The following is a 20,367-nucleotide window of genomic DNA, read 5'->3' as shown; positions in this document are numbered from 1 at the left end:
GAGAGAGAGAGAGAGAGAGAGAGAGAGAGAGAGAGAGAGAGAGAGAATAAAAAGCCATTAGAAGTATGCACTGGTTCTATACCAGTGTTGATTACTAACTAGATATGTTTGGTGCCAGCACAACTTGAACAAAGAGAAAACCCACAACAAACAAACAAACTCACCATCATAATTAAGATTAAACAAAACAAAAAACCTTAAAGGAAAGGTCCAAGGCAGATTCAAGATCAAGACCTTTTACAGAATTTCTTAAAAAGAAAAAATTCATTTATTTAAACAGTATGTAATTTTATTTCCTCTTAAAAACAGCATAAGCAATTAAATGTTTTCTCATAAAATTTTGAGTCATCCAAAATGGCTCAGTCTCTGTATAAAACTGTTACTACTCAACAGTTCATTTTAGTGCCACACGGCGTTCTTCTGCTCCACTGCCTGCAGTTGAAACAAAAGCAGCCAGACAAGTTCCCTCTGAATTCATTTGATTTTGAGAGAACCAATGACTGAGAACAGAACATATACAAGTTAACTTTGTAAAGTTAAAGGTGACTTTAATTTCTAATCTACTAATGGCACTATGGGCAAAATATAGGGTACAGTATAACTTTCATCTTGGTTGACATATTATAATTCCTTAGTCACTTTAAAAATGATCCGAACAATTGTCTTAGGGAACTTGTTTTGAAAATGCATCTAATTTATACTGCTTCATAAACAGAAAATTATTCTTCTTTTAAAAAAGGAATGATTTTTAAAAACATAAGAAAATAAGGAATACACATGATAGTGGTACTCTGGGTGCAATGGCACCAAGAAGCAGTGCTTAGGTCTGTGAGCAAAGACCCAGGACCCAAGAACATGTTCCAGAATGTGCTATCCAACGCTTCACAACGAGGAAAAGCCACAGCTCATACAAAAGCATTTTCATAAAAGTCTCACAAATGTTAGTTTTTAAAAAATATAAAAGATGCACAGATTTTCTCTGCATGCACAGGCAGTGCTTGGTGAGAACAAATTTAGGCAGGCACAGTGGAGACAGAACAGAACATGTCTCAGGAAGAACTTAGAAGCTGTACCTAAACAGCTGTAAATTTTTAACTTAAAAAGTTAAAGATTTAAAAATACCAAAATGTACATATGTCAACTATCTTATTCAGTCCATAATGCCTACAGATCAGCTTATCTGTCCTGGTAGAAAGTTTCCATAGAAATTCAGGAATTCATACATAAGTTGCCTCTGGTCCAAGAAAATATCCCAAGATCTAAGCAAACTTACATTTAAAGAGTAATGTTCTCAATTTAAAAATAAAGTAGTACAAAAGGGCTAACAAAACCCCAACAGTGCAAATCACTGCAGAGAAAGTCTGTTGCAACTTTGTTACCAGCTGGCTTTCAGAACATAGGACACAGGTTAAAAAACAAAACAAAACAAAACAAAAAAAAACCCCTTAGCTTACAATTGTTTTCATTTTTTTTAAGTACAAAATTTCATAAATCATGTCTTCTGTGGATCATATACAATCATAAAGACTAAATTCAAACTATCATTTTACAAACAAGTCTGAAAAAAAGAGGAGTACAGTCTGGAAGAGTGGTTTCGGGTGTGACTACTGGCCTCAGACAACAGTGCTGTGATTTCTGTGCAAATAGCACACTGCTCACAAATCTTCCTATTTCAAGGCATGACAATATACATTGGAGAGAAGAAACAGGAAAATTACTGGTAACAAATTAAAAGATAGGTGTAAACACACCAGTCCCTGTCTAGCAGTATATAAAGCATACTGGGCTCAGAATTTGTCTGTTGCTAGCACCTGGCTTTCATACTATATCCTTTTTCAAATAATCAGACTGAAAATTCAAATGATCATTGAGAAAAATTCCTATTGGCCATACCTCACTCCTCTATATTCAGATTTTCATGAGTTTACAAGTAAATCTGAGGTCCTCTGAAAGTACTTGACTACCTCCTGCCAGGAAGGTGAATACCATTAACTTGGGGCAGGAAAGGCAGTAAGAGCTCTAATTGTGCAAAAAGTGAGAAGTGGTCGGAGGGAATAAGTGGATGTGGGCAGCCGCTGATATTATTTTCAACTAGCCAATGGTGGTCCAGAGGTCCCAGGATGGCCAAAGTATTCAGCTGAGGTTTAGAATAGAAGATGTAGTCAATTATACCCTGAAAAACAACAATAAACATGGTTAAGGCCTAAGCACGAAAACACGAAAATCACAAGTTTTTTCAAAGACATATCCTTAGAAGTCATATTTGGTAAACAAAAACAATTTGCTAGCTTGAAGAAACAGCAGTATGTGCAAGCCCCAGCACCACACAAAAACCAGAAAACAGCCAGGCACTTGTGGCACATGCCTTTAATCCCAGCACTCAGGAGGCAGGTGGATCTCTGTGAGTTTGAGGCCAACCTGGTCTATAAGAGCTAGTTCCAGGACAGCTCCAAAGTTGAGGAGAAACCATGCCTCGAAAAACGAAAAATAAATAAATAATCAACAGAAAACAAACCCGTCAAAGTCAAACTCAGCAGAATCAACCCAGCTGCAGCAGGCTTTCTCAGACTGTCAGCCCCCAAATCAAAACAGTTATGAGTGCTTGGCTTTAACTTATGCTCCTTTCTAGCTAGCTCTTATAACTTAACCTAACCTGTTTCTCTTTATATTTTGCCTTGGAACTTTTACTTCTTTCATTCTGTATGTTCTATTTTCCTGCTCCTCCATGTCTGGCTGGCCCCTGGCGTCTCCTACTTTTTCTCCCTCTCACTCCTTCTCTCCCAAGTCTAGATTCCCCCTCCTATTTATTCTCTATGCCAGCCCTGCCTATCCCTCCTCTGTCTAGTTATTTGTTGTTCTGCTTTTTATTAGACCAATCAGGTGCCTTAGGCAGGCAAGGTGAAACAGCAACACATCTTTTCATAATTAAACAAATGTAACATAAACAAATGCAACATATCTTTACAGTGTTAAAACAAATATTCTGCAACATAAACAAATATAACACATTTTTACATAGTTAAATATTCTACCCCACAACAACCAGTCCTGTCAATAAGCTCTTTCCTAACAACCTACACATATATTCATGTTCTTCCTGTCACCTGGCTAACTCCTTATCAATCATCAAACCCTCCTAAGTCCTGCAGTCACTGCTCTCTTTCCTTGCTAACACCCACACTAAGGTGTTAAGAACATACTCACCTATATGGCTGAGACTGACTATATATAACCTTACTAAACGTCCTCACAAAGGTGTTAAAAGGTTTGGTCCCCCAAGTAGTACTACTGGGAGATGCCAAGAACCTTTAGGAGGTAGAACCTTCTGGGAAGTCCTTAGGTCACCAGAAGCACATTCCTAAAGAAGATTTTGGAAGTCCAGGCTCTCCTCTTCCTTTTTGCTCTGTCAAATGCTCCCACTATGATATTCTGTCCTAGTACAGAGGCCCACAGCTATAGCACAACTTAATCATATACAAGAACCTTTAAAAGCGAGAGCCAAAAACAAACAAACAAACAAACCAACAAACAAGATAATCAAGATAATCACCACAAGCATTCTGTTACACTAGTGAAGCTATCTGATATGAGGTATGCTTTTTTAAGCTAAATGTGGTGACGTATACCTGTAATGCCATCACTTAAGAGGCTAAGAAGACTAAGAATTTGAGCAAGTGTGGGTTATGTGGCATGACCGTCTCAAACAAAAAATAAGATGTCTTTCCCATTTGATCAAAGCTGCACAAGTGCAGAGCTATGTCTGTTTTGCACATCTTCAGAAGTGCAAAGTACATCTAGCACACAGGTATTGATCTGCTGATTTGGGAGTCTCTCCTCCATTAACTTCACCCCCCTTTCTCGTGTGTTCTTGCCTAAGACACTAAAGCATATATGCAAGTGTCTATCTTTGCATCAGCAATAGAAATGGGGGAAAACGATTTCTACGTTGGTCACTACCCTTATCTTCCTATTAATCAATTTGCCTAAGAATCTAAATCATTATAAGTACAAAAATAACAGTCACTGAGAAAAGGTGGCTGCAAGCTGTTAACTGTGTAAGACAGCACATAACATACTTTGAAAACCAGGGCTAGGAACAAGCTTAGAAGAACACTTGCCTAGTAAACACAAGACCTTGGATTCAATTCCCAGCACAACACACACACACACACACACACACACACACACACACACACACACACACACACACAACCCCTACAACTACAGGGCTGGCAAGATGGCTCAGTGGGTAAAAGCATTTGTCACCAAGCATGACAACCTATGTCCAATCCCTAGGGGCCCACCCACATGACAGAAGGGGAGAACTGACTCCTCCAAGCTGCCCTTAAGACTAACACAAGCACTGTGGCAACATAAGCACCCACATAAACACAAAATAAGTACTGTTTAACAGTGGCTAAGATAAACCTCATTTTGGCATAAAAAGAAGTTTCAGTTAAGGTGTAACAGATACTGCAAACTAGACACTACAGTATCCAGCTTTTAGTAGCCAGTATTTAAGAAATAAACACCAGGATAAAGAATAACCAAGGACTGCTTAGCTGTCATATTTCCCCCAACTTCTCACTATGGAAACCATTTGACTAACACCAATCACATGGTGGCCTATGGAAGAACAACAACATCTTCTGTTAGTAAGTTAAGGCTGCTCAGTTCCAGTCAGAACATACACTGGTGTTTATAACTTTAGAAGTTATAAGACTTGCTGATAAAAATAAGGTTTTGAAAGCTTATCAATAACAAGACATACCTTGAAATCAAATGTGTAATTCGTGTAAGGCATCAGGCCATTCTCATAGGCACTCTTTAGCTTGAAACCATGAGTGATCCTTCCATTGGTCATACCATTCTTCCCGTTACAGCTGAAGTTTGTGAGACTTTCATTGTACCTCAGTTCCTTAAAGTCTTTATGATTGGTCTCTACCCCACCAGTGCTCAAATACTCTACAACACCTAAACAAACAGAAGTGTACTTGTAGTTGTCAAGCATACTACAGCAAACAAAATATAATTTTAAAAGAGCATTTAATAGTTAAAAAAGTCACAAAAATTTCTATTCTCTAAGATGTTTTTCTTAATTAATCATAATTTGCTCAAGTTCATTTTTATGTAATTACAGTACCCAAAAATTTAAATTTTGGTTTGTTTAAAACTATCTGATAAATAGATGTGTCCTCCCAAATCCTTCAATGGTTTTATATAAAGGTTGCCTGGAATATGACTACTGAACTCTAGGTTATTTCCACTTTTAAGAAAAGAGTTAAAGACAACATCACCATCAAAATAGTGTGCAGGATTCTTCATATCCTAAATTATCTACAGGGTTACACAACTCTTTTGGGTTTTATGTGTTATCATACTACCAAACTATGGAACAGAATGCCACCAAGTGAGAAAGCAACTTAACTATTTTCATAAATTCTCAATCATAAAGTAGGCTCTACAAACATTATTATTACATTACTTAGCAAGATGGGACATTTCCCCACAATGCTATCAGAAATCTTCCCCCATCTCCAATACTTTGCAGCTAGAGGGTAGAATAGCATATGGAGAAGTTGTCAGAGAATCCTCAGCTGTTCAGCAGCAGTGATCCCCAGACAGCTTGATGACATGGGGCTAAAGAATTAGCAATCTCAGGGACTTTTTGCTGCCCTTGAAAACAAATTTTAAGTTTCTTCTTCATGGCTCTATTTGTTGAGATAGCAATAATATAGTATCAAATTCGACTATCAACATGATGGTGTACAGTCATACAGAAAGGCAAGTCCAAAAGCATTGTGTGATAAGAATACAATCAAAGAGCTGGAATACAGAAGGGATGTCTAGTTTGCTATTGACAGGGCTCTGGTTTATTCTCTGTATTATCTATAGAAAAGCATTTAAGATCAATCAGGCTTTCCAAATCTACTTTTGTCTACTTCATGACAAAAATCAAGAGCATTGCTTTTGATAAAAGGTCCTAATTTCTACCTCAGATGTACTTTGTACTTTTTATGAAAGTTATAAGAAACAAAATTTGGGATTCTGTAACATACTTTAAGTCAAATTTAACTGTGATATTATTTTACCATAGGCTGGAATCCCAAAGAAGTTATCTTAACAGCTTTTTAGCATCTGGATTATAAATGTCTTTGGGTAAATTTAAAAAGAAACAGAGAAAAAAAAGCCTTTCATTAGCCCCCTAGGTTTCTATGTTCTTCCCCCTTCGCATCTTATTTTAAAAAAATTGTAAAACCCATTCACTGATGCCACTACAAAATGAATTTTCCTTTAGACTAAATTCTGAATTATCAAAAGAACACATTACAGGGCTGGTGCAGTTTCTTGTCCTGATTACCTGAGCTTTATCTTCTGAACTCATGTAAGGAGAGAATCAATTCCCCTTTAATTGTTCTTTGACCCGCATGCAAACCTTGACATGTTCAGTATACATGCACTTATACTAAGTGTTTTATAAAACACAGAAAAACTTCAGTTAAAAAGTACCGATTTCATATAAAATATTACTTTTCTTACCAGAGTCTGGCAAAGAATTCAGATCTGCACATAACACAAGCGGAATAGTTCCACATTCTCCCAATACACTGGATTTGAGGCTCCGAGAGGCTTTATCAATAATATTCTTCACTTCTGAGAGGAACATCATAGTTTGTACCAACTTCACATCTGAGTATTCAGGGTCCCAATGCATATGAGCATTAGCCACAAGAATAAGTTGTTTTTCTGTTCCCAGATGTGGTTTTCCAGCTATAGTAGATTTAAAAACAAACAAACCAACAGAAAAATCTGCATTGGTCTATAGTTTCTTGAAGCATCTGAAAGCAAATGAAATTTCTCAAAAGAATCTAAAATGCATCTAGTGATTTCCTACCCAATCAATGAATCCCAAGAATTCTATCTCTAAATCTATTTGATATATCCAGAAGTAAAGACTACTTGGACAGAGACAGTCCATGAGGTATTTCTAGATATCCTAAAACAAATCTCTCAGATTTGAACCTAAATTCTCTTAGATATATACTTTTTAGCAGTTACTAATTCTTTAGCTTTTGGGGTTTTTGTTTTGTCTAGATTTGTGCAAGTACTAGCACTGGCACACAATTCCCAGTCACTAGGTTTTATCTTTTATTTTTATCTTTACAATAATACCCCACATTCCACAACAAGTGATGGAAATTCCAGTTCTCAGCATCCAAGTCACTATACACATACTCATAATTTTTAAAAAGTCGTCGCCTTCCTCAAATTCAAGATCTTAACATAATTAGTATAAATCAGTCACGGGGAGACTGACATTAAAAAGTTAGCTTTGCCAAACACCCTTGCTGACAAGAAACCATGAAGCATATGGAATTCTGATCCCTGAACAGTTATTTCAATTACTATTTACCTCCATAATCTCACAAGTATCTTTTTACCTTTATGCCTTGTCAAGGCAATAATTTTTCTGGCAATGACTTTTCATCTTTACCTTTGAACTAAAGAAAAAGATGTATGGTATTTTAGAAAAGAAAAATACTCACTGACTTTTTTTACGTGTTAGATCAGACCATTAAATATATATAGTGAGATTTTGGTTTGAGGATATCTTATCAGAACTACTAAACTGGTAGGGAAGGGGCTGTCAATTTGACAGGAAGTGAAACAATCACTCACATGACATCTCAATTAATTCCTTTCGAAGTTCTAGCAGTACAGCAACTCCAATGTTATCTTTCGTCATGACTCTGTTCAGCATAGCTTCAGACCCTTCTGAATTCGCCATTGCTAGTTGGTTAAATTCAACAGTGTGTTTCTGAACCAAAGTAAATCTGAAACGAAGCACAAATATGTGATTGGGAATGCGAGACATTAGTTCCAAGGGAAATGTCTTTCTTCCAAACTTCATTACCAAATAAAGACACTTCAGTCATACTGTGGGAAATCCTCCATAGTACCAAGCTCCCTAAATTCATTTAAAGTTATTTCTAGTCTAACTTGGCTTGTTTCTTTTGTGGTACTGAGCATCAAGCCCAGGGTCTTGTACATGTTAGGCAAATTCTCTACCATTAATGTATATCTACTGACCCTAAACACTGATGTATATCGCCAGGCCTTAAAGTTGTTTTTAATCTGTTCCTGATAAAAACAAAACCTGGACATACCTTTACAACATAATATAGTATAGTCAGTCATCCTTACCATTAGTGCTGGAATATTTCATTTCATAATTTTTAAACAATTATCTTCCAAAGCATAGGTTTCCAAGAGGGAATTTTACTTATATTTCAATTAGCAGTTGGAAGTAAAGCCCTAGTAAACAACCCTAAACATAACAGTATTTTCAGTATCCCCTCCAAAACAAGTTATTTCAAACAAAAAGACCATTTAAACTTTAAATATTTGTGTTTTCTTAAATAATATAGCACTTCATTCTCTTATTTGCTAAGTAACTGAGATATCCTTGATCCTACCCTGCGAATATTGAAGACACTACCTTTAAAAAAAACAAAAAGTTAGATAGACTTACTTTTCTGTTTTGAAGAATATTGCACAGCCATCAACATGCTTTCTTTCTTGTTCCGACATCGTCCTAGCTCTAGACTTAGGACTGAAGAATCCATTATAGCCACGTTCTTTCAGTTCTACCAGAAAAAAACTGTAATACTGTTCTGTTTCGACCTCCTGAAAAATCATAACCAGCAAAGTTACTTCAAGGACAAAAATATGTCCTATATACATTAACCCATGTGTACAGTCTGAAATATTTTTTCAAAAGATCACAATATACTAAAGAACAGAACATTTTCAAAATATAATTGGTCTAAAACCAATCAGAAGACTTTATTGCACCAGATGCCAATGCCAGTTCGTTGTAGTTTAGGAGTAAAGCCGAAGACATATAGATTTATCTTAGAACTGATGGAACAAGAACCATATAAGAAGGAATTACAGCTGTCACATATTTTAATTCTAGACCCATTGAAGAAAAACAAATAGACTCAAACTGTATAAGTTATTATGAGAGTTGGGTTAAAAAAAAACCCACATTACTATGCAGACAGTCCAATCTTTTTTCCACGTCACCCCAACATTTCTAATAACAGTGCTGGTAAAACAAGAATATATCCAGAAAAGCCACAATTTTAGTAACTTAGCCACCCAATTCAAATGCAGTATACAGGGACACTGGAGGAAAGAGGAAAGTTACTGTCAATTTTTAAAACCTAGTTAAACCTGTTTTGCTTTATCTGACAGCACAGAGTTGCAAAGCAAGAGTTACTGTTCTCAGAATTCTCCTAAACCAGAAAAGCCTAGAATTTTAAGAGCCACTGAAGCTAAGATTTCAAATATATTAGCATAATATATTCTAGTATAATTGTTTCTTGTTTTGTCCTGGTTTGAAGGGTCACACAACTTAAAGAGTCTTTTGCATCACTTACCTGAAGACTGATAATATCAGCATTGCAGCTCAAGATTTCTTGAATAATGGCCTTTTTCCTGTAGTCCCAGTTTAACGCCCATGATGGACAGTAGCCGTATAACTGCCGGGTCGCATATTTATCACAAAGAACATTATAGCACATGACAGAAAACAAGGCTGTAGGAAAGATAACTGATTCACACACGGCAGAAAAAGACCAATAACCAAAATTACTTCAGCAATAGTCCTCACTATATTTAGTCTGATTTCAACCACTCAACCTATAGTTACCAAAAAGCTATTATTCTATGCCAGCTGAGGCGAAAGAAAGAAAAATAAGTAATGGAAGCACAAATAAACAAACCAATTAGGATACAATGTGCTTGTATCTACAGAAGCTAAGACAGGTTCTTGAGTCTTAATTCGATATACCAAGACTCCTTATTTCTTCTATGCCACTAACTGTTAACGTAGGATGTGGAAACTTGACAAGCAGTTTCCATAACAGGCTGCCAACTTTCTTTTTCTGACAGAGCAACTACAGACTAACTTGAAGATGGACTGTGAGTTTGGCTCCAGAACACTAAAATAGTAAGTACTCAACAAAGCAAATCACAGAAGTTATTTTTGGGTTCCTGGGGCACAAAAAAGTTTTTCATTATAATCTATAGAACAGCACTGTCTTAAACACAGACTAAGATATATATTTTTTACTGAAAAAAAAAATTGTCTGAGCTACAGAAAAAAAGGCAATGGTAGATTTTATTGACATGGGGTTGCAACAAAAACCCACAACACATTTTAATTATCTATGAAGCAAAATAATGCAAAGCAACATTAAACAAGATAGCCTGTGCTTATCCATGCAGAAGCAAATCCTGTTAAAAAATACCTTGAGAATTAAACTATTTTTATAAAACTTATGTTGAAATATACCAGAGGCCATTAATTCAATGTTTTTCCTCTCAAGTAAGAAAACTATCTTAGACTTTAATAATATCAAGTACCTTTAGAACACATAAACACATGGAACCCTCCTGTGCGGAAAGATTTCAGCAAACCTGATGTAATAGAGGTCAAGTGCTCAACAGTGTCAGTACTGACATTCTGTGTGGCTAGGAGAAACTGACTAGATCAGATGATGCAGGGTATTTAGCTGTGTCCCTGACTTCAACCTCTAGGTTAAAGCAATATTTCTCCCACTTTAAACAATCAGAATTGTCAAAATTGATACATGTTCCCCAGAGATAAAACTGCTCCCAGCTAACCTGGCGGTGGTGGCACACGCCTTTAATCCAATCCCAGCACTTGGGAGAGAGAGACAGATGGATCTTTGTGAGTTCGAGACTAGCCTGGTCTACAGAATGAATTCCAGGACAGGTTCCAAAGCTACACAGAAAAATCATGTCTCAACACCCCATCCCCATAAAAAACTGTTCTTGGCTGAGAAGCAATGTATTACAGAATTAAATCTTTACCATTATTTCCCAAACTAAATCAACCTATAACCATACTGCCTTCAATGCTGTTAAAAATCTAAAGTATTTCAACAATACTTGCAGATTTATCAAGACCTGGTGACATTAATAGTTAAAAAGAAAATAGAGCTACCAACCCGTTGGTCTTGTTCTGTCTGGTTCTTGTAACATGATCCACGATCTTGGAGGTGGTTGTTCTGTTGAAACTGGGTATATATATATAAAAATAATAATAATAATAATTAAGTGATATTCTTACATGTCTTCCTAATAAAAAGTCTAAACAAATGGTCACTTACTTCTTTTTGCAGTACCTGACAAATTATCGAGCAAGTAGTTCAGTAGCCTTCTTGTTCCATCTGGCTCCAGACAGAGGTTCAATATATCTTGGGTAAGTGGATTTCCTGGGGCAATTTTAAGTAGGTAAATTAAAATAATACAATGTTTCAAACTTAGAAAAATTTAGCAAAATAATCACCTAATGCCACAAAAAATTATAATATTATAACACTGTTACATTATAGTTGCTAAAAACTTAATAAAAATATCACTTTTGAAATTTTAATATAAAAAATTTCACTGTTTAAGTTTCTTTTTTTTTAAAGATTTGTTTTATGCACATGGGTGTTTTGCCTGCATTGATGTCTGTGCATCACTGGCATGCCTATGACTGTTGAGGCCAGAAGAGGGGAACTGGATCACCTGAAACTGGAGTTACAAATGGCTGTGAACCATGTGGGTGCTGGAAATTGAACCAGGGTCTTCTGGAAGACTCTCAACCACTGAGTCATCTCTCCAGCCTCAAAATTTGCAGTTTTACAGGAATACTCAAAAAGATGATTAATGGGTTAATGTTAATATGGAAGTACTCTGTATCAGCTCTAAACTGGAAGGGATAACAAAGCAGCTTTCTCTGGCAAGAAATGGATTTGAACCACTTGCAAAACTAATGGCTGCTAAAAATTACATATATAAGTGTATATTTTTATTTTATATTTACTTCTTAAATAGTTCTTATGATATACCACATGGACTTATAAGAATATAACCTGATTCTGTACCTATCTTTTAGAAATATGAATTTAACTCTTTATCCAAAGGCCTTCCTTTAGGAGACAGCCGTCTGTCTGTCCACACCTGCCCAGACTGGTAAAGAACCAATTACATCATAAAACATGCCCATTTGTCTTCACACTGTAAAAATGTGACTTTGACTCCTGGCTACGGAACTTTACAATGGTTCCTGCATTATTTGTGCCCTCTTTCCCATTTCCAACACTAATTAAGTACCCATAAATCAACTTCTTTTTAAAAAAGAAACCCTCAAAAGCCTAATTTTTAATACCAGGACTAAATCAAAAATTTCTATTTACCTAGGAAAGTTTTTCTTACTTTATGGAAAGCTGCACTTTGATTTGAACATGAGAAAAAGCTATCTATGACATGGTGGGAAAGCATGGTGTAAGTCATGTATCATCAAGAAAAGAAAGCAGAGAGGCCGAGAGCAGAAGAGATCACAAAGACACAGATGGCCTGGGGTTGGAAGTCACAAGTCACAGGAACAGAGAACTGCAGCATAGTTAAAGCAATAGAGCAGAGTAACAACACTGCCTGCCAAAGATTCCAATAAGAACTCTTAAAGCTTTTTGAGGAAAAAAAATGTAAGAAAAAATAAAATCCTACCTTTCAGGCTTAAAGTCTGTAACTGAAACAGTTTTCCCAGCTCAAAAGGTAGAACTCGTAACTGGTTGTAATTTAAATGGAGCTCCCTGTTGATCAAAAATTTCCAAGAAGTCAGAAGACATGTTAATTTTAACCTTGACAGCTAAAATCAACAATGTTATTTCTAGGAAAGTATGTAACTAAGAGTGACAAAGTTTTACACATTATATTCCATTATCTAGCCTTGGCCTTCCTATGTAGGTAAACAACAACAACAACAGCAACAAAACTGCCACGGATCAAACCTTTGGTAATATATAGGGGGAAAAATAAATACAGAAAGTATGATACAAGCTTCAATTTTTAAAAGTTGTTAAATTCATGGATATATCAGATTACTGATAGGCAGGCACATGGTTTGCAGGTAGCAAAGCAGTGCTAGTTTGGCACATGTGTGCTCCACTACATGTACTTAAGAAAGCAGAAAGGATGAAACAGCCCAAGAGGCAGATCTCAAAGGTACATGTGAGGGTACTTCCAGAGAGGTTGAACTGAGGAGGACCCAGCCTCAATATGGGTAGTACCACCAAAGCGGGCTAGGACTGTCCCAACTTCACCTCCTGATAGTGGAAGCAATGTGATCAGCTGCTGGGCATTTCTGCTACCATGTCCTTTCTACCATGATGGACTCTATCTCCTCAAACCAGGAGTCAAATGAAAAAGCTTCTCCTTGAAGCTATTTTTTGGGTATTTGATCACAACAAGGAAAGTAGTTCATACGCAGCTACCATGAGGACTGTTTAAACGAGCTTAATGGTGGCTCCAAGTTAAGTTTATGTTTAATAGTTCTCCAGATTTACAAAATTTTCAGTTTAAAAGTAAAATTTATATAAACAAAAGACTAGTTCCTGCACGAAGTTTTACTAACCAGATTTTAGAAGAATGATTTCTACTATTCTTGTTTTTTTACAAATCTTGGTTGCTTCTGAGAAAACTGAACAAGAAAAATAAAATCTGTTTTGTTTCCAAGGATTAAAAATAGTCTAGTAAATACTCAATAACTAAGCCAAGAAAATTGTTAAAAGGCTAGTGTAAGAGCAATAAAGACAAAAAAAATCTATGAAAATCTCCATTCTTCACACTAGAAGCCATGAAAACCACTGTGCAAGAGTAGGTACACTGGGTTTAGCTTTGTATTTATGTTGATCTTATCTACCTTTAAAGATTTAAAAAAAAAACAACAAACAAATGCACACTCAGCAATTATCATTTGCTGAAACATTAAAATTGGACGGAGTTAGTTATGTTTACTCATCACTGACAACATCCCTAACTTCTGCCTAAGAAGCCTGTTCAAGACCACGTAATTTTTAAATGCCTAAGGACAGCACCACTACAAATTCTACCATGAGCGCAGCAACTGACTCTAGCTTGGTTCATGCCAGGGCTTTCCTACTACAGGCAACAGGTTCTGAGGACCAGTGTTATTAAGGATGTTTGCGTGGCATCAACTGCTGGCCATAAGCCAAGTACAGCACAGTGCTTTACAGCGTTTAAAATTTTTTGGTTCAGACAAATGACTCACTGTAATGAACACTTTGTGGGTGAGGCTGACTGAACAAAAGGGAATACTGCATGACACACCATAGATCCTGATGCCACTGGGAGGAATAAAGAGGTGCTGGAAAGACAGAGAAGGGAGATGAGGGGGGGGATGCTACAGGGTGAGGGGTGGATAAGGAGAGACTGGGGGTGAGCAGGACTGTAATGTATGATGTCAAATTCCCAAAGAATCAAAAAAGAGTTATGTTTAAGAGGTTTTTTTTTTGGGGGGGGGGGGTTCAAAGAAAAATACATAACAAAACAGCAATAAAAAACTAAGCAATGTCAGGAAGTAGTGGTGCATTCCTTTAATCCCAGCACTGAGAAGGCAGACGCAGGTGGATCTCTGAGTTTGAGGCTAGCCTGGTCTACAGAGCAAGAACAACCAGAGAAACCCTGTCTCCGAAAAAAATAATTAACAGCAACATCATCAAAACCAAGCAAGGGACCTATTTAATTTTTATTATTAGACATTCAATTCTTACGAAAATATTTCACCAAAAGATACAGTTATGATGCCCCCTTTATTTAAATATAAAATGGCTTTATTTCCTAACAAGATATATGGCTGCCTTTCTTTTGGGGGACCTAAATGTCCAAAACTGAGTCTGCATACCTGAGTGATACCATGTTTCCGAGTTCCGCCGGTAAACTCTGGATTTGGTTATGGGACAGGTCCAGATATAGCAGATTGTGAAGCTTGGCAATGTCTGAAGGAATACAGGACAGGGAATTGTCACTCAGATGCAAAGCTGTCAAGTGAGTTAGTGACCACAAAGATGAGCTTAAGCTTCTTACTTTTCCTGCAAGACAGAAAAAAAGAAGAAAGGATTAAATAGCGATCTCCAAAATTTGGCCCATGTATTAAATAAAATTCAGACTTACTTTTTAAAAAAGTTTGGGAAAGCTTAACAAGGAAAATTTTAATCTATTTTAGAACAATTTACTGCATGCACTGAACAATTTAATTTGCAGAAGAAAACTAAAAATTTAAACTTTTAAAGTGAAGTGTCAATACTTGAAAGTACCTTTATTTTAAGAGCACACTGCAAAAAATTTATCCTTTAAATAACCTCAGATATGATAAACAAAACATCAATAATTCACAGCAATGCTAAAATGCTAAATCTAGAATTGTATACTATAAAATATAGGACAAAATCAAGTACTAATGCCTGAAAAACTGTTCATTCTATACACCAGAAAATAGGAATTCTGCTTTCTATTTACATTAGAAAAGTAAAACACATAGAAAAAAAGAGTATTTGCAAATCATAAATCTGCTAAGTCATTTATATTCTTAAAACTCAAGAGAGGCTAGAGAGCTGACTCAATGGGTAAAAGCACTTAGGCAAGTATAAGGGCCTGAGTTCCAATTCCCAGAATTTACATTAAATACCAGACAGTGTGAGCATCTATAATCCCAGAGTCCTCAGGAAGATGGGAGGCAGAGAAAAGACAATCCAGAGAAGCGCTTAGAAACTTATAGTCCTGGCAGCAGATGCAGAAAACAAACAAACAAAATACAGGGACCCTGTCTTAAACAAGGTTGAATGGTGGGTACACCAAGGTTGTCCTGACTTCCATACAGCATAGCAGCACTTGTGCATCTGTATTTACATACAAATGAATGCACACTCGTGCACACACAATTTAAAAACAAACAAACAAACAAAAAAAAAAAAAAACGAGTACAACTAGAGTAGTAGTTTGCCTTTAATCCCAGCACTTGGGAGATGGAGGCAAAAAGCTCACAAGCCTGACACCAGCTTGGGCTACATACACAGTGAGATCTCAAAAACACTCAATGTAATACATATTTCTTCAAAAAAATACACAAAGGGCCAACAACCACATGAAAAGATATTTAATATCATTATCTATAAGGGAAATGGAAATGTAGCCCACCCAAATCAAAACGATGAACTACTTCAAACCCACCTGGATCAATATACTCAGAGGCAATAAGCAGAAAAAACTCAAACCTTATTTATGTGCTGCTAGTGAAAACATAAAATGGCCCAGGTACTTATCAGCATGGCAGTTCCTTAAAAAGTTCAGTATGGAATTAATATACGAGCAGGCAGGTAACACTTCAGTATTTTCTCATATGTGCACATAAATGACTACAGAAGGCTGGGCGGTGGTGGCGCATGCCTTTAATCCCAAAACTCAGGAGATGGAGGCAGGAGGATCTCTGAGTTTGAGGTCAGCCTGGTCTATAGAGCAAGTTCCAGGACAGGTTCCAAAGCTACACAAAAAAATCCTGTCTCGAAAAACAAAACAAACAACAACAACAAAAATAATTACAGAAGAATGTTTTTTTAAGACTCAAAAGTGCAAACAATCCAGATAACTGACTTGATAATTATTTAAATAAATTATGGTATGCTCATTGCCATACAATATTATTTGCAAAACAAATATATGCTAGAACAAGGACCAACTTGTTAAAATACCTGATAAAGGGAAAGAGCTGGTGATGAAATATCATCTATCGTATGAATGCCCTTACACGAAATGTCCAGACAGTAAAAACCCACCAAGAGGGAAGAGAAACACTTCTAGGAAAGGATGCTAAGGGGAAATGGAAAACAAAAACAAACAAACAAAAAAAAAAACCCACGAATCTAGTAAATATGGCATTCTGAAACTGAGATAAACACTGCATAAATCTATAACTATACAAAATTCACCAAAGCTTCACTTTAGGTTGATGAACTATATGATGTATGAATTGTATTTCAAGCTGTTATAAGAAAAAGAGAAAGGGAGACAAAAAAAATGTTACTTATGCAAAGAGGACTATTAAGCCAGTGTGATAGTTAATTTTGACGGTCAATCTGATGGAACTCAGACTCACCATGGAAACAAATCTCTGGACATGTCTCTGAAGGATTTATCTAGATTAGGTTAGCTGAGGTGGGAGTGGGTGGTACGATTCTATGCTTAAGGTTTCAGACTGGAAAAAAAATTGGGCTGAGCACCAGCATTCACCTCTGCTTCTTGCCTGTCTCCTGCTCCAGACACTATATGCTCCCAATCATAGACTGTATTTCCTGAAACTAAGAGCCAAAAACCCTCACTTCCTGTAGGTTACATTTGTCGGGTATTTTGAACTAGCAATGAGACATTTAACTAATACACCAACAGACACAAAAGTTCAGCAAATTCAAACATGGAGACTAGCAAGAAGGGGAAGTTGGGAAAAAGGAGAGAGAGACAGAAGGGAGAATATGAATGAAAATGCCTTCATGGAGGTCCTTCACTATGGAAAGTGAATCTATATCACTGATAATAAATGAAAGTTAATTATCAAGATTTCTCTAGCCAGATAAATTATTTCTAACAACAAAAAATTGCAGAAAAAGAAAACTATATGAACACACACAGTAACCAAAATAAACAAAATATTTATTTTATATATTATTATTTATATTATTATATAGGGCTTAAAATAAATAAAAGGCAGTCATATGGGGAAAATTACATTTCAAAAAGAACAAAGATAAAATGTCAGTAGATGTCTAGTTATAAAAAAATGACTGGAGCACAGTCTTTAACGTTCTGGGGGAAAGATCCTGCTAATGCAGTGTAAGTAAAAATTTCCAAATGAAGGCAAGTTTTTTTGTTAGAGGGAAGCTGAAAGAATTTATTGACAGTAGCTGTATAAGGTAGAAAATTCTTTAGGTAGTATAAAAACAGTATTACCAGATGGAAATTTATTAGAAATACAAGCTATACAGCTCTACTTCTGAGATTTTCAGATTTGGAATTATTGGCATATAGATATTACCAGTGAAATTCCTAATCTAATAATCTGAAATGTTCTAAAATCTGAGATTTTAAAACATGGATATTAAGTATTAGATTTCAGGTCCTTCAGATAAGGAATGTTCATATCTGTAGTAAATATAACATACAAACTTTTAAAAATATTTTAAATTTCTCTATAAAACAACTGACTAGCTGGGCAGTGTTAAGTTGGGAGTGTGGACCCCAGCCCCTGGCCTGGGAGTTGCACTGCTCTGGACTCCAAATCCCAGCATGCCAGGTCCTGACCCCTCCCTGGAGAGTGGGGGGTCAGGACGGTTCCCACAGGGTATTTAAAAGAGCTCCCAGAGGAGAAACAAGTTGTTTTTGGGTCTGCATGGGCTCCCGGCTGTCCTGTCTCCCCACCATGCACTTGGCCACCCGAGAGCGTTATTCTTAATAAAACAATGGGATTTTGATTTGGTTTGATTTGACCTAATTGGATTTCTTGTGTTGGCAGAGTTGCCCTTTTCTTGTAATTTTTACTTATCAGGCAGGAGTGGCACACTTGGGAGACAGAGTCAGGTGGATCTCTGAATTCGAGGTCAGCCTGATCTACAAAAAAGTTTCAGGACAGCCAGAGAAACCCTGTCTCAAAAAACTAAAACCAACCAACCAAACAATTGATTGATGTCAGGTGTGATGGCACATGCCTACAATACTGTCCTTTGGGAAGTGAAGGCAGAAGGATTAGGCACATGTGTTAGGCATTCAAGATCATCCTTAGTGTATTAAGTTCAAGGCCAGTCTGGCTACACACAACACTATCTCAAAACAAACAAACATGGACTATTTTAAAAAGTAAAACTAATAGAAACTACAAGATTTAGGGCAGACGAATATAACGTATAACAAAAGAATAAAGATGAGAAAGTGAAGTGTGAGGTTCTAACACAACATAGAAAGTGGCATACGATAATGTACACTAAAATAAGTCAAACATTCATACATCCATTTATTTCAAAGAGAGGTAAGAAAAACAAAATATAGAACAGAATGGGGTCATTAAAAACTAGTAAGATGGTGAGTTCAAGATCTAACAGTCACACGAAAATGTCTAAATAGACCCCAATAACATGTACTATTTACCAGTTTTAAATACATAGGGACAAGAGTACAAAAATAATCTAATACAGTGAGAAGAAAGCTGGAGTAGCTGTGCTGCTAACAAACAAAGGAACCAAACGACTAAACCCTACCATAATAAAGCCAACTAATCAGGAATACAGACTCCTAGGTTATTTGTGGAACTTGTAAGAAAGTTGTGAAAACACTTTGGCAAAACCAGGTAAGACTGTGAAGAGAAAGAGAAATCCAATCAGGAGATTTCAGAACCCTCCTCTCAATTAAAAAGACAAAAATGATAGGGACCATGCCACAGTTCAAATAACCTAACTTCACTGATTTAAAAGACCACACAACAGCAGCAAAAGACAACTTACGTCAAGTGTAGATGGAATGTTTACTATAAAGAGATTACAATAAAAAATGTTTTCTGTCAAAATCATGTTGGGATTAAATTTAGAAATTGGAACAGATGCCTAGAAAATGCTAGAAATTACCTCACTGGTCAGAACAATTAAAAGACTAACTGGAAACTATTCTATATAGAAAGAAAAGAAACATAAGTTTCAAATCAATGAAGGAATGGATTTGGCTTCTGTATTAATAAACTAGAAAAGAAGAATTTTAATCCAAACCTGAAATAGTAAGAGAACAGATTAAACCAACGAACCAACAGCTGGTGCTTTTGACAAGTGAAAAAATACATACACACACACACACCCACACACACACACCCTCTAGCCAGAAACCGATATGAGTCTAAGACCAGCACACACAATGGTGAGACCCTGCCTTCAAAACAAACAAATCACATTCTGTTGGGGATAAAGTCCACAAGCCTCTGAGTTCAATCTCCAGCACCATGTGGAAAAGAGTAAAGAAATAGGTCATGAAATGAAATCCCAGAAGTTTATAGTGGCTTTAACAATCATTTCCAAAACCAGGAAAACCATTTAGCTGTCCAAGCAGGAACTGAATGATGGTAAGTCTCCAAACAAGCACTGGAATGCTAACAGTGAGCACTTACACAGCTTTGAATACTAAATGAATATATATATATATCTGATATACAATGCCAGCAGGACATGACGTATGTTCAGTTCACCACATTCTGTTCTCATGAACAGGCTGATGTTGTTATGATGAGAAAAATTTATGAAAGTTTATAGTCTCTTCTTAACCCCTCTCTCACACTCTCCAGCCATGCCATTCTTTCACCTATTCTCTTTTGATCTCAGCCTTCTCAGTCTCTGTAACAATAGTTCTCTACCCGTGAATTGTGACCCCCCTTAGGGGTCAAATGACCCTTTCAGAGTCGCC

The 20,367-nt window shown here is 36.4% G+C and overlaps 1 protein-coding gene across 3 annotated transcripts in view; it reads right to left on the bottom strand.

Moving 5' to 3' along the window:
- Window positions 1-271: 271 nt before the first annotated feature.
- Cnot6 (CCR4-NOT transcription complex subunit 6) overlaps window positions 272-20,367 on the bottom strand; it is a 46,572-nt gene continuing 26,476 nt past the window's right edge. Inside the window, exons 3-13 of one of the 3 annotated variants that reach the window (XM_013347428.2) lie at window positions 14,968-14,972; window positions 14,786-14,879; window positions 12,589-12,674; window positions 11,205-11,309; window positions 11,043-11,111; window positions 9,447-9,604; window positions 8,534-8,688; window positions 7,681-7,835; window positions 6,541-6,771; window positions 4,772-4,974; window positions 272-2,173 (exon numbers count right to left, since the gene is read on the bottom strand). In XM_013347428.2, the coding sequence (XP_013202882.1) occupies window positions 1,961-2,173; window positions 4,772-4,974; window positions 6,541-6,771; window positions 7,681-7,835; window positions 8,534-8,688; window positions 9,447-9,604; window positions 11,043-11,111; window positions 11,205-11,309; window positions 12,589-12,674; window positions 14,786-14,799 (1,389 nt within the window). In that variant the 5' untranslated portion in view covers window positions 14,800-14,879; window positions 14,968-14,972 and the 3' untranslated portion in view covers window positions 272-1,960. Of the gene's footprint in view, window positions 2,174-4,771; window positions 4,975-6,540; window positions 6,772-7,680; window positions 7,836-8,533; window positions 8,689-9,446; window positions 9,605-11,042; window positions 11,112-11,204; window positions 11,310-12,588; window positions 12,675-14,785; window positions 14,973-20,367 lie in introns of all 3 variants that reach the window. The other 2 variants (XM_005350168.3, XM_005350169.2) reach the window with 2 other exon arrangements.

Source organism: Microtus ochrogaster, chromosome 7 (assembly GCF_000317375.1).
Source record: "Microtus ochrogaster isolate Prairie Vole_2 chromosome 7, MicOch1.0, whole genome shotgun sequence".
NCBI classification, from domain to species: Eukaryota; Metazoa; Chordata; class Mammalia; order Rodentia; family Cricetidae; genus Microtus; species Microtus ochrogaster.
This window is presented reverse-complemented; position numbering and strand designations above follow the sequence as displayed.